The sequence below is a fragment of the Entelurus aequoreus genome, linkage group LG07 (assembly GCF_033978785.1).
Source record: "Entelurus aequoreus isolate RoL-2023_Sb linkage group LG07, RoL_Eaeq_v1.1, whole genome shotgun sequence".
NCBI classification, from domain to species: Eukaryota; Metazoa; Chordata; class Actinopteri; order Syngnathiformes; family Syngnathidae; genus Entelurus; species Entelurus aequoreus.
In genome coordinates, this window is record NC_084737.1 from 26,171,408 (window position 1) to 26,186,971 (window position 15,564).

The 15,564-nt window shown below is 40.3% G+C and overlaps 1 protein-coding gene across 1 annotated transcript; it reads right to left on the minus strand.

The window, feature by feature from the left end:
- Positions 1–8,164: 8,164 nt before the first annotated feature.
- On the minus strand, positions 8,165–14,534 carry LOC133654352 (general transcription factor II-I repeat domain-containing protein 2A-like). Its single transcript, XM_062054672.1, has 4 exons — positions 14,417–14,534; positions 13,274–13,953; positions 11,557–11,697; positions 8,165–9,983 (listed from the first exon to the last, which is right to left on the minus strand). Exons 1-4 carry the CDS (start codon positions 14,532–14,534, stop codon positions 8,667–8,669), a joined length of 2,256 nt encoding a protein of 751 aa, XP_061910656.1. The 3' UTR covers positions 8,165–8,666.
- Between the last annotated feature and the right edge of the window lie 1,030 nt (positions 14,535–15,564).

Consider the following 15,564-nt stretch of genomic DNA (forward strand, 5'->3'; position numbering starts at 1 on the left):
AGCCTTCATTTCTAAGAACAAGAATAGACTGTCGAGTTTCAGATGAAAGTTCTCTTTTTCTGGCCATTTTGAGCGTTTAATTGACCCCACAAATGTGATGCTCCAGAAACTCAATCTGCTCAAAGGAAGGTCAGTTTTGTAGCTTCTGTAACGAGCTAAACTGTTTTCAGATGTGTGAACATGATTGCACAAGGGTTTTCTAATCATCAATTAGCCTTCTGAGCCAATGAGCAAACACATTGTACCATTAGAACACTGGAGTGATAGTTGCTGGAAATGGGCCTCTATACACCTATGTAGATATTGCACCAAAAACCAGACATTTGCAGCTAGAATAGTCATTTACCACATTAGCAATGTATAGAGTGTATTTCTTTAAAGTTAAGACTAGTTTAAAGTTATCTTCATTGAAAAGTACAGTGCTTTTCCTTCAAAAATAAGGACATTTCAATGTGACCTCAAACTTTTGAACAGTAGTGTATATATATATATATATATATATGTATAATATTTATTATTCATATATGAGTAGAATAGCAAAGACGCTAATAGTTATTCCCTGTTATTCCATTCACTGCAGTGAATGGGTGTTTTGCTTCACAGCAGGCCAATAAATAAATACATGGGTTATACTTGTATAGCGCTTTTCTACCTTCAAGGTACTCAAAGCGCTTTGACAGTATTTCCACATTCACCCATTCGCACACACTGATGGCGGCAGCTGCCATGCAAGGCGCTAACCAGCAACCATCAGGAGCAAGGGTGAAGTGTCTTGCCCAAGGACACAACGGACGTGACTAGGATGGTAGAAGGTGGGGATTGAACCCCAGTAACCAGCAACCCTCCGATCGCTGGCACGGCCACTCTACCAACTTCGCCACGCCATCCGATAACTGTATAAAAATTTGCCTCATGATATTGTTACACAGTTGCCTATTTGATTAATAGATGTTTTTTATTTACACTGTAAAAAATAAAACTCTGAAGATTTACAGTAAAAAAAAAAAACTGGCAGCTAAGTTGCCAGAATTTTACGGCATTTTTTTACAGCATGTTACTGCAAATGAAAAAATACAAAATCTTGGCTGCCAGTTTTTTGTTTGTTTTTTTACTGTAAAATCTACAGTTTTTACAGTGTACAATTTGATAGATAACTTGCTTTTAAATCATAAATTAAGCAGATATTTAAAGGCCTACTGAAACCCACTACTACCGACCACGCAGTCTGATAGTTTATATATCAATGATGAAATCTTAACATTGCAACACATGCCAATACGGCCGGGTTGACTTATAAAGTGCAATTTTAAATTTCCGGGGGAACTTCCGGTTGAAAACGTCTATGTATGATGACGTTTGCGCGTGACGTCAATGGTTGAAACGGAAGTATTCGGACACATTGTATCTCAATACAAACAGCTCTGTTTTCATCGCAAAATTCCACAGTATTCTGGACATCTGTGTTGGTGAATCTTTTGCAATTTGTTTAATGAACAATGGAGACTGCAAAGAAGAAAGCTGTAGGTGGGATCGGTGTATTAGCGGCTGGCTGCAGCAACACAACCAGGAGGACTTTGAGGATAGCAGACGCGCTATCCGACGCTAGCCGCCGACCGCATCGATGATCGGGTGAAGTCCTTCGTCGCGCCGTCGATCGCTGGAACGCAGGTGAGCACGGGTGTTGATGAGCAGATGAGGGCTGGCGTAGGTGGAGAGATAATGTTTTAATCATAGCTCTGACGAGGTCCCGTAGCTAAGTTAGCTTCAATGGCGTCGTTAGCAGCAGCATTGCTAGGCTTCGACAGGCGGCACAGCATTAACCGTGTAGTTACAGGTCCAGTGTTTGGTTCGGTGTCTCTTGATAGTAGTATTGTTGATCTGCTGTCTATCCTTCCAGTCAGGGTCTTATTTCTTTTGTTTCTATCTGCATTTAAGCACGATGCTATCACGTTAGCTCTGTAGCTAAAGTGCTTCACTGATGTATTGTCGTGGAGATAAAAGTCCATTTCGCGTTCTCGACTCTCATTTTCAAGAGGATATAGTATCCGAGGTGGTTTAAAATACAAATCCGTGATCCACAATAGAAAAAGGAGAAAGTGTGGAATCCAATGAGCCCTTGTACCTAAGTTACGGTCAGAGCGAAAAAAGATACGTCCTGCACTGCACTCTAGTCCTTCACTCTCACGTACCTCATCCACAAATCTTTCATCCTCGCTCAAATTAATGGGGTAATCGTCGCTTTCTCGGTCCGAATCGCTCTCGCTGCTGGTGTAAACAATGGGGAAATGTGAGGAGCCCTTCAACCTGTGACGTTACACTACTTCCGGTACAGGTAAGGCTTTTTTATCAGCGACCAAAAGTTGCGAACTTTATCGTCGATGTTCTCTATTAAATCCTTTCAGCAAAAATATGGCAATATCGCAAAATGATCAAGTATGACACATAGAATGGATCTGCTATCCCCGTTTGAATAAAAAAAATTCATTTCAGTAGGCCTTTAAGTATTTATTTTTATGTTAACAAAAAATGTGGAATGTATGATAATATATTTTGTTGTCTTATTAGATATTGGAGTTTAACATACTGTTATAGCAACTGCATGCAATACATGTATTGTATTCTTAAAAAATGGACAGAATGAATACATTTAGTAAGTATTTTTTTGTTCTCCAAAGCAAAAGAGAAAAAAAAAGGTAAACATACTGTACATGCATACACGTGCATGACATTGCTTCCCCTCCCTGGGAATGCATGAGACTGCACATGAGGTTTTATTTTACAAGTCCACAAGATAAATGTTGCATGCTGCGTGAGAGGAACATGAAGCATGTATGTATGTTTCTTTAGCTACCCTATCTATGGAGGACTTACAGTATAGAGCACAAACATGGCATTCTTGGGGGGGTGGCTATTATCACCTACAGACCCTCCAAAACACTGTTATTTATGAGGCAGGCCAGTAACACACTCTACCACTACTTGTCCTTCCAGATGTTACCTTGAATTACTGAATGATGGGTTTCCACTTCTCTGTGAGCGCTTTGAATATCTAACGATAGAAAAGCGCGATATAAAATGTAATCCATTATTATTATTATTGAATACCTTTCATCAGCGGGTACTGGCTTTTCTCTAACAGCGGCCAAAAGTCAATGAGACTACCACACATTTATTTGAAAGGAGGCCTTTTATTGGTCTGAATCAGGGGTGTCAAACGTACGGCGCGTAGGCCGTATCAGGCCCACGAACAGGTTTAATCCGGCCCATGGCCTGCAAAATAAGTTTAAGTATAACATAAACTGCACTTTTTTATTGAAAGAAACTGCTGTTCAAAATGTGTCCACTGGATGTAACCCACGTCACACATGACACTGTTTAAAGATGACGTGTCAGCTGACTTTAAGCGCCCTCTGGATTGGCTGCCGCTACTCCAATCAGCGTCGATTGTGGCTGGCAACAGACTAATGCTGTAGCAACGCACAAATTACTTTTTTATTGTGAATTATCCACTCAACAGATAAAAACAACGAAACAGTAAAATGCAAATTCAACATGACCATCATCTTTGTAGTTAGATTTCCGTGCATTGCTCGCAGTTTGTTGACGGCACGATGTGCACCCTGAACTCCATTGTAAAAATGTGTGTTTCTACATTTGTTGTTTGTTCTATTTTATTTTCTGCTTAAATCTACCATGTTCACGTTGGTTACGTTTGTAGTTATGTTACCTTTAATTCGGCTATCATGGTTTCATCTTGATCATTGTTTTGATTATATTATAAGTGTAATATTTGAATGGTGGTAAATTAATGTGTTGTGGCAGTTGTGGATGTCACCAATGTGGTGGTTTGAGGAAACACTCGGTTGCTTTTCCAAACACGTCTTTAATGAACTGCCAACATGAGAATGCTGAACAGGAAGTGCTTAAAGTTTAATGGCTTTGTAAAAACACTGGGACATAGTCTAAGTCTAATCCTCGCTATAGTTTTTGTCACTTTTCCAGTGGTTTACTCACGCGCGTGTCACTGACGAGTCAGGACGCGGCAAAAAGCCTTTGTTGTGTTCACTCAAGTAGCTTGAAGCAGCTTTTTTTGCACAGGCAGTCACTGAAGCCAGAAGACCCACACAGCATGAGTACAATTAGTGCCCCATCGTTATTAACTTTGGAAAACTCTGCAAGATGATGTGCCTTATTGGACAAGCATGATCAGTGGTCCACCATAGTTGTTCATGTTGTGTGTTTAAATGTTTTCGCATTACTGTCATTTAGTTTAGTTTATTTGTGTGTTTATTTGAAAAATTCTATGCATATTAAGGGACTTTAAATACAGTTTTTAAATCTGCTAGATTTGATTGATTTTACCCAGCATGTTGTGAAAATCGTAATTTATCCCTCTGGGATTAATAAAGTACTTCTGATTCTGATTCTGATCTGATGTCACACTGCCACAACAGAGGACACACTGTGGATTTGGTCATTACTCGTGGTCTGTCCACCAGTATGTCCTTGGCTGGTTCTGACCACAGTGACGTGCGCTGAGGTTCATGGCTGGTGAGGCACTGACTTCATCACAGTCAGATTTACAAACATATGATCCCTAAAGAGTATCTTATTCACCATTTGATTGGCAGCAGTTAACGGGTGATGTTTAAAAGCTCATACCAGCATTCTTCCCTGCTTGGCACTCAGCATCATGGGTTGGAATTGGGGGTTAAATCACCAAAAATGATTCCCGGGCGTGGCGCCGCTGCTGCCCACTGCTCCCCTCACCTCCCAGGGGGTGAGCAAGGGGATGGGTCAAATGCAGAGGACAAATTGCATTACACCTAGTGTGTGTGACAATCATTGGTACTTTAACTTAACTTTAACTTTACACATACAAATTGTAGCACACAAAATAGCACATTCAATAAAAAAAAATGTTATTATGGTCTTACCTTTACTTATAAATGAAGTCCATGCACAGCTCCTTTTGAACAAAAGCATCGATAACTTGTTTATAGAAGTCTTCCTTATCTTTCTTCAGTTTTAAAAGTCTCTCTGTCTCGATGGAGATCTTCCTTTGATTATTACCTCCTGCTTCGATTGAAAGTCCAGTTTAGAAAACTGTTTTATTTTAGATATGTAATCTTCCATGTTAATAGTCCAGGCAAGAGGAAAAAATAAACGATCGCTGCTAACTGTTGCTGCTTGTTGTCACTTCTTCTGCAGCCGAGTAGTCGCAAGAATGATCTCTGGGATCACTACCGCCCTCTACCACCAGGAGGCGGGATTAATGCGAGCCTCACACAGTGCGTCTTCGCAGCAGTTTTATGATTGCTCAGCACAAGAAATACGTTACACACATACATTTGTTGACAAAATACACTGTACATTTTATACCTCAGCTAACTAAACTATGGAAATGTATAATATAGTTCATATAGCAATACGGTCTCACTGCACAGCAGGCCAGCAGTTAGCCGAGTCATTGCGCAATCCATGGTGAGGCTCAACTCAGTGACGTGCCTCAACTGGCTGGTGACTCACCGCAAGTCTCTTCTCAGTATTTGAACGGAAAATGTGAAAATTCAGCGATTTTGAATACAAATAATCTAAAACTGGTGAAGTTAAATGGAAAATAACTTTATAGTATAATCACTGGATACATGTAACAATTTAATTTTTTTTTTTTTCTTTTTACATTTTTTTTCTTTCCATGATGGCATGTGAGGCCCCGCCTCACCTGCCTCCCCTGACTGCACGTCACTGTCTGACCACTACCGTGTGTTTTTTAATATCCCAGCAGGAAATTATTTATCCAGCGGAAGACAGCGGAAGACAGCAGTGCGAACTGCGATGAAGCACTATCTAACTTCTGAAGTGGCTGCAAGTTTTTATAGAGTTTTTAATAAATGTCCTCCAGTCGTTTTACCTGCACCTTGTGATTTCATTAATTGTAACTACAACCTTAAATCCGGCCTTGACACTGTTGCTCCACTAAAATCCATAAAGATGACTTCAGAAAACCTAAAAATATATTGCAGATGTGCAGAGAAAAAATGGAGGAAGAATGAATTATTGATTAACTACCAAATATTACAACAGCAACAAATATACAACAGGCAAGAAACACTTTTTTCCCAACGTCATTGCAAACAATAAGCGTAACCCCAAAGTGCTTTTTGCCACAATTAATCATTTGATTAATCCTGATTTTAGTAATATATGTCACACTCCTTCAGACTCCCTCTGTGAGTAGTATGCAGACCACTTCAGAGGAAAAATAAACACGAACAGATGTGACATTTTATCTTCTCACTCTGCTTTTATTTCGTCCGAGGGTCTGTTTTTACCTGAGGAAACGCCTGAGAGTTTTGTCCTGGTTGATGCTGAGACACTTGACAAGGTTTTCTCTGCACTACACTACACTAATTGTTTAGGATATTTAGTGGTTCTCTGAGAGAGGAGATTTGAAACATCTTGAATTGCTGGTATTAGACGAGGGTCTTTCCTGCTGCTTTAAAAACAGCTGTGGTAAGGCCCCTGTGAAAGAAGAGCAATTTGGATGCTGACTATGTTAATAATTATAGTTGTATTATAGACCAGTTTCAAACTTACCATTTTTAAGTAACACTTTGGAAAAACATGTTTTTTAACAACTATATGATTTTTTTAAATAAATGTAAAATTTTAGGGACGTTTCAGCCTGGATTTAGGGTTAAAGATTCTGAATGATCTCAGGTTGAGTGCTAACTCTCAAAAACTGTCAGTCTTGGGTCTGCTGGATCTTAGTGCTGCATTCAATACAGTATTCTTTTAAATAGACTAAAACACCTGGTGGGCCTCTCCGGTACTGTTCAAAAGTGGTTCACTTCCTATCTCTCAGACAGAAAATTCCTGGTAAGTATGGATATATATCAATGAAATCAAATGTGGTGTGCCTCAAGGATCAATTTTAGGTCCTATTCATTTTAATATTTACATGATTCCATTTGGCTAAGTCATCAGGAGACATGGAATTAATTTTCACAGTTATGCTGATGACACACAGTTGTATATTTCCATGTCTCCTGATGACACAAGACCAATTGATATGCTTATTAATTGCATTTTAGATAATGAATCCTGGATGGCAGATAACTTTTTACAGCTTCACCAGGACAAGACAGAAGTTTTAGTCCTTGGTCCTGAGGCCCTGAGAGAGAAACACATATCAAAACTACAAGCATCGTCCTTGACCCCCATCATTCCGAGTAAAAAAATCTGGGTGTGATGTTCACACATTAGTTTTATACCACAAATCGAAAGTATAGCAAAAATAGTTTTTTATCTTCTTAAAAATATAGCCAGAGTTTGCTGCCCTATTCTCTCTCAGGGTAACATGGAGATGCTAGTGCATTGCTTTTATTATGAGTCGTATAGATTATTATATTGCCCTGCCCTTCTAGAAAGGCTATTGCACCTTTACAACTACTCCAAAATTCCGCAGCACATGTCCTGACAACGACCAGAAGGCATGCCCACATAACACCAGTTTTAAAATCAATGCATTGGACACTGAGATCCTCCTGCCCTCGTTTCTTAATTATCCCAAAAGTCAGGACACAAAGTCACGGGATGGCAGCTTTCCACCATTATGGCCCTCGTCCATGGAATATCTTGCTGGAGGACCTCAGGGCTGCAGAGAACATTCATGGTTTTAAGAGCAAGCTAAAGACCCAACTTTTGGATTTGGCTTTTACCTAAAATTAATTAATTTCATTGACGTCATTCGTACTTTCCTTTTTATTTAGTTTTAGTTATGCTCGATTTTATTTAGTTATATGTATTTATTGTATATTTACTGTATATATGTATTTGTTATCTTCATAAAATGTTTTACTCATATTTTATATTTTATTCTTACTCATAGTTCTTACTATTTTAAAGGTTTTATTATTTTTACTTTTTAGCCTTCCTCAGAGGGAGCCCTCTACATCAGGGGTGTCAAACTCATTTCGCATCGTGGGCCACATACGGCCTAGGGAGATGTCAAGTGGGCCGGACCATTAAAATTATACCATACTCTGCTATAAATAACCAAAATATCATGTCTTTCTTTTGTTTTGGTGTAAAGAAGCACAAGAACATTAGGAAAATATTGAAATTTAATGAACTATCCTTTTACAAAACATTTCATGAAACACCTCATATTTCCTTAGACAAATGTGCAATTTACTTTTATCATTCACAAATATGCATTGCAACTGATCCCACTGATTGTACAAAGGCACAAAACTTTAATTGGTACTGAAAAATATAGTAATGCACTTTAAGATTAAATGAGACTTTTAAAGAAAGGAATTTTTAAACCACTTACACATACGCATATAAAATCTAAATGTAATCCCTGCGTACACCTTACAAACTAAGGAGAGTGATTTTAAATGTGTAATGAAGAAAGTGTTCGCCTGTCCTGTAAATCTGTAAACTTCATACATGAAACATACATACACATACAATACATACTGAAAATTTATGGAGTTGTATGAACAGTAGAATTCCATCACACAACTTTTGTTTTGAAGCTGCTGACTAACATTAAAGTGCACATTTTTTAAATCACCACAGTAAGGATTCATCTTCACAGAGCTGTATTCTTTCAATGCAAACAGTATCTAAGGCAGCATTTTAAAGGTGTTAGTCTAGTCTGGACTTGTATTTGTTCCTGAAACTTGGCATCTTTTGGCCTGTACAAGTGCATCAACACCAGGTGTCATGTCCTGACTAGCTGTCACTTTCAGAATGTCATTTAAGTGCTTGTTTGTGAGCCTTGAACGCATTTTTGTTTTATTGATATTCATCACTGAGAAAATTTGTTCACAAAGGTAGGTTGTCCCAAACATGCACAAAATTTTAGCAGCCAGGGCTGTTAATTTGGGGTACCCTGGTAGTAGATACTGATAAAATCTGTCCAGACCTACAGAGGCAAATTTGCCCTTCAAATCTGCATCACACTGCAAATCAATTATCTCTAGCTGAATTTCGACCGGCAGATCAGAAGCTTTAACTGTGAAAGGTGAGCGAAAAACTGAAAATTCTGTCTCAAGTTCACAAAATACCTGAAAACGTTTCTCAAACTCCCGCAGTAGTCCTGCAATTTTGTCTTTGTACCGTTTCATGTCCGCATCAGGTCTGGTCACACACACATCTCTCAGACAGGGGAAATGAGCAGGGTTGCCATTTGCCAGTTGCATCTCCCACAAAGTCAGCTTCAACTTAAATGCATGTATGTTGTCAGAAAACTGTGTGACAACTTTTTTGCGGCCTTGCAACATTTTGTTCAGATTGTTCAAGTGTTCAGTAATATCAACCAAGAATGCAAGGTCCCGTAGCCATTCCTGAGATTGTAATTCCAACACCGGTTTTCCTTTTTTCTCCATGAACTGTCCGATTTCCTCTCGTAGATCAAAGAAATGCCTCAGCACAGCGCCTCGGCTTAACCATCTCACTTCAGTGTGGTATGGCAGGCTGTGGGTAATGTTGCTGTCGCTGAGAAGTTTGTCAAACTGACGATGGTTCAGACCTCTGGACCGGATGAAATTTACAGTGCGAACAACCACCTCCATGACGTGGTCCATTTTCAGCGACTTGCAACACAATGCCTCCTGGTGCAAAATACAGTGAAATGTCCAGAAACGATCTCCTCCATTAAGGGCTTGTACTTTGTCTTTGAACTTTGTCGCGACACCTGCTTTCTTTCCGACCATGGATGGCGCGCCGTCTGTAGCCAGGCTGACAGCGCGGGACCAGTCCACTCCAACTCTGTCCAATGCAGCAACGACAGAGCCAAAAATGTCCTCGGCTGTTGTGGTGTCCATCATTGGCACCAACTCAAGAAACTCTTCAGTAACAGTCAATGTCTCATCAACTCCTCGAATAAATATGGCCAGTTGGGCCACGTCTGTGATGTCAGTGCTCTCGTCAATTGCCACGGAAAATGCAATAAATGACTTAAAGGCCTACTGAAATGAATTTTCTTTATTTAAACGGGGATAGCAGATCTATTCTATGTGTCATACTTGATCATTTCGCGATATTGCCATATTTTTGCTGAAAGGATTTAGTATAGAACAACGACGATAAAGATTGCAACTTTTGGTATCTGATAAAAAAAAGGCTTGCCCCTACCGGAAGTAGCGTGACGTAGTCAGTTGAACATATACGCAAAGTTCCCTATTGTTTACAATGATGGCCGCATGAAGTGAGAGAGATTCGGACCGAGAAAGCGACAATTTCCCCATTAATTTGAGCGAGGATGAAAGATGTGTGGATGAGTAAAGTGCAAGTGAAGGACTAGTGGGGAGTTGAAGCTATTCAGATAGGGAAGATGCTGTGAGAGCCGGGGGTGACCTGATATTCAGCTGGGAATGACTACAACAGTAAATAAACACAAGACATATATATACTCTATTAGCCACAACACAACCAGGCTTATATTTAATATGCCACAAATTAATCCTGCATAAAAACACCTGCGTGTTTGTTACGCTAGCTCCTAGCTCCTCTGCTAGCTCCTAGCTCCATAGAACACGCCAATACAATTCAAACACCTGATCAACACACACAATCACTCAGCCCAAAAGACCGTTCACCTAACCCAAGGTTCATAAAGCTTATATATTTTTAAAAAGTTACGTACATACGCAAAAAAAAGTTGCGCACATACGGTCAAGCGATCAAATGTTTAGAAGCCAAAGCTGCATACTCACAGTAGCACGTCTGCGTCTTTGTCATCCAAATCAAAGTAATCCTGGTAAGAGTCTGTGTTGTCCCAGTTCTCTACAGGCGTCTGTGTATCGAAGTCAAAAGTCCTCCTGGTTAGAGTCTCTGTTATCCGAGTTCTTCCATCTTGACTGCATCTTCCGGGAATGTAAACAAAGAAGCGCCGGCTGTGTACTGTTGTCGCTGACTACGTTCGAAAAATACGTCCATTTCGCACCGACAACTTTCTTCTTTGCTTGCTCAGTTTCCTTCTCCATAATGCAATGAACATGATTGCAACAGATTCACGAACACAGATGTCCAGAATACTGTGGAATTATGAAATGAAAACAGAGCTTTTTCGTATTGGCTTCAATGTGGAAGGCATACCCGTGTTCGCCGGTCTACGTCACGCGCATACGTCACGCGCATACGTCATCCTCAGAGGCGTTTCGAACCGGAAGTTTAGCGGCAAATTTAAAATGTCACTTTATAAGTTAACCCGGCCGTATTGGCATGTGTTATAATGTTAAGATTTCATCATTGATATATAAACTATCAGACTGCGTGGTCGGTAGTAGTGGGTTTCAGTAGGCCTTTAACTCTCTGTTTCAATTGACTGTCTAAATATGCCGATAGTTCCGAAATCCTCTCTGCTATAGTATTCCTCGCCAGGCTAATATTGGCAAAAGCTTGTCGCTTCTCGGGACATACAAGTTCAGCCGCCTTCATCATGCATCGTTTAACAAAGTCACCGTCGGAATACGGCTTCGATGCTAATGCTATTTCGCTAGCAATTAGGTAGCTGGCTTTTACCGCTGCTTCACTGACTTCTCGGCTCTGGATGAAAGTTGACTGCTGTTTCCTCAGACCCGCCGGCAATTCGTTAATCTTATCTCTTCTCAGTTGTCCTTGCAAGCCGTCATATTTTTCGCTGTGATGAGTCTCGTAGTGGCGTCGAATATTATATTCCTTCAATACCGAAACTTGTTGCAAACACACCAAGCACGAAGGTTTTCCGTGCATCTCTGTAAATAAATAGGACGTGGTCCATTTTTCTTTGAAAATCCTACACTCCTTATCTACTTTTCTTCGTTTGGATAACGACATTTTGGCTAATGAGGGTGTAGCGGAGAGGTAGAGACCAAGGTATTAACAACGTCGTAACAAGCAGCAGATGGCGCATTGATACCGTCTGCTGTTTTCAGTCTGTCTCAGTGATGCGGCTTGTCTTCTACTCTGATGGAAAGAGTGCGCCCCTTAGCGGATAATCCATGAATTGCAGCGAATTTAAAATATTAATTCCATGTCTTTTATGCATTTTTTCCACTTTCAAATTATCCTGCGGGCCTGATCGAACCTCCTTGGGGGCCGGTTCCGGCCCGCGGGCCGTATGTTTGACACCCCTGCTCTACATCATAGGCCAGTGACAATGCCCCTCAAAATTTGAGATACCCCTACCGGAGGTAGAACAAAATCTAACAATGTTTTTCCTCATCTCTAAGGTCTCCCATATATGAAATGGGTTCTTAGGTTAAAATATTTTACTGCAAACATTGTTAAATTGATACATATTGTCATACACCCCAAACTTAAAAAAGAACAAAAATACAGCCTGGCCGTATGGGAGTTAAGCCATATAAACTTATGTAGATTAATAACACAAGCTCTGACAGCTTTGAAACTTGGCATAATTGTGGTCAGGAAGTTGCTTTACCTATTAGAAAAAACTGGATGTGAATATCTTGATGTGTGTAACATATAGAGACCTATGAACACTTGCCTAAAATAAGCAGACATACAAAAAATGAATATCTATGCAGAATATTCTCATTTACTTTGTAGTTGCTTTGCCAGGGATTGTCATAAACACACACATCATGGCTTTTTGGAAAGATGGGGCTGTGCTGAATCCAGTGATACCAAATATATGAATATAGCATGTATAGTCAGTGTGTTACATCACTAAGTGTATGAGGTCTCCCAAATGAAAGAAAGTGAAACATTGACACATGGTTGTGATGAATCCAGCAATGCCAAATATGTAAATAGTATGCATAATCATTCATCACTAAATATATAAACTGTCCCAAATAAAAGAATATGTTGCATTGCATAACAATATATTGTACTGTACCGTTTGACATCACCGGGGGATGAGGCACACAGCTCAGCAATAGCACACAAAGGAGACAGGTGACAGGATTGTAGTTTGGATGATCTTTTTATAACTATAACTTAACTTCACACAGTACAAATTAAATTACTGTTTCAAATCAAACAAATGTTCATCAAACAAAACACTCTGAGGAGGAATGAGCCCTCTCCTCACGTTAAATCAAACAAATGTTCATCAAACAAGACAATCTGAGGAGGAATGAGCCCTCTCCTCACGTTAAACTCCCCAGCTCTTTGGCGGGTGTTCTTCATGGGCTGTTTTTGGTAGCCATCCCTGTCACTCATCCACATTATCATCAGTGACAAAGTGGATCATATTTGGGCACTCTGGGAAAGAGCAAGAGCAAAACTCAGTGCAAGTCAAGCCCACTGAAAGACACTGGCATTTGCTGGTTTCATTGCATTTTCCATCTTTACAGTAGAGGTGGGTGATGTCTCGAACTTCTTTAGGTGCTGGTGCCTTCTGAAACATGATAGGTTCAATGGACCCATCCTGTCTGAGCCTCCATCCTCTACCAACTGGGTTCCAGAGATGAGGCTTGGCCTGATGGCTGTGACGCCAAACTGCTGTTTGGTATAAGGCTCTTAACACATGTTGCTCAAAGGCGTCTTCTGTTGGGGGTAGATTTGCTGCTGAAGAATCTGTGGTAGATGCTAGTGTGTACCTCAGCTCATCTAGGTTGGTACAAGGACAGCCATTCTCCTTTTTCTTTTGGCCATACAGGAGGAGGGCATATTTTCTTGCCACAGGCAAAGCTTCGTCTAGATTTCCAGACAGTCCAAACTTGGCCATTTCCTTTAAGTCAGTCAGATGGGTCTTCAGTCTTGTGAAAGCAGTGGTCTTTCCAATTCTGTACAAGCTGCTTGTACTATCGCAACCCGTGAGGGCGTGGCATGCAGGTAAACACTCACAAAGAGCTGCTCCAAGACTCTGAGCAATTGAACAAACTGGGACAAATATTTCCTTTAGGCCATGTCCAGAATGCATGAAGACTTGTGAGGATCCAAACATCCCTTTGCTTGCATAGTACACAAGCAGAACCAGTACGTCTGTATCGTCACATTTGACAATGAGACGAGAATAGGACTCCACAAGGTGAATTGCATGTAACACCAGCCTTGTGTCAGCCTCCTCCTGGTCACTGTAAAGATCTTTCAAACAGTCAACACCTGACCTTCCTAACCCTCTTCACCTCCTCACCATTGTCAAAACCACCTGCCAATATGACTGTGTTCTCTGACGAGATTCTCTCTGGCCCAGCCTTCATTATGTAATTGCTGACAAAGCTACATAAAGCAGCCTTGTTCCCACTGATCCTCAGGAATTTCCTGTAGTTTGGAACACGTGCTTGTCCTGTGATAATATGTGTCCTGCTGGTTTGGATGGTACCTCTTCTTTGTCTTTCAAGGTCTTTGACCGAGTGTCGATGATCATATCTGTCAAACACTAAAACAACACAGCTGATGCCTTCCTTTCCCATTAACATTTTGATCGTATTCCAGATACATTCACCAAGATCGTTGAAGGTCTGGAAGCTTGGATCATGGAGACTCTGCAGAAGAGCCATGCCATCGATGAGATATGCTGGAGGATGGAGGCTCAGACAGGATGGGTCCATTGAACCTATCATGTTTCAGAAGGCACCAGCACCTAAAGAAGTTCGAGACATCACCCACCTGTACTGTAAAGATGGAAAATGCAATGAAACCAGCAAATGCCAGTGTCTTTCAGTGGGCTTGACTTGCACTGAGTTTTGCTCTTGCTCTTTCCCAGAGTGCCCAAATATGACCCACTTTGTCACTGATGATAATGTGGATGAGTGACAGGGATGGCTACCAAAAACCGCCCATGAAGAACACCAGCCAAAGAGCTGGGGAGTTTAACATGAGGAGAGGGCTCATTCCTCCTCAGATTGTTTTGTTTGATGAACATTTGTTTGATTTAACGTGAGGAGAGGGCTCATTCCTCCTCAGAGTGTTTTGTTTGATGAACATTTGTTTGATTTGAAACAGTAATTTAATTTGTACTGTGTGAAGTTAAGTTATAGTTATAAAAAGATCATCCAAACTACAATCCTGTCACCTGTCTCCTTTGTGTGCTATTGCTGAGCTGTGTGCCTCATCCCCCGGTGATGTCAAACGGTACAGTACAATATATTGTTATGCAATGCAACATATTCTTTTATTTAGGACAGTTTATATATTTAGTGATGAATGATTATGCATACTATTTACATATTTGGCATTGCTGGATTCATCACAACCATGTGTCAATGTTTCACTTTCTTTCATTTGGGAGACCTCATACACTTAGTGATGTAACACACTGACTATACATGCTATATTCATATATTTGGTATCACTGGATTCAGCACAGCCCCATCTTTCCAAAAAGCCATGATGTGTGTGTTTATGACAATCCCTGGCAAAGCAACTACAAAGTAAATGAGAATATTCTGCATAGATATTCATTTTTTGTATGTCCGCTTATTTTAGGCAAGTGTTCAAAGGTCTCTATATGTTACACACATCAAGATATTCACATCCAGTTTTTTCTAATAGGTAAAGCAACTTCCTGACCACAATTATGTCAAGTTTCAAAGCTGTCAGAGCTTGTGTTATTAATGTACATAAGTTTATATGGCTTAATTCCCATACGGC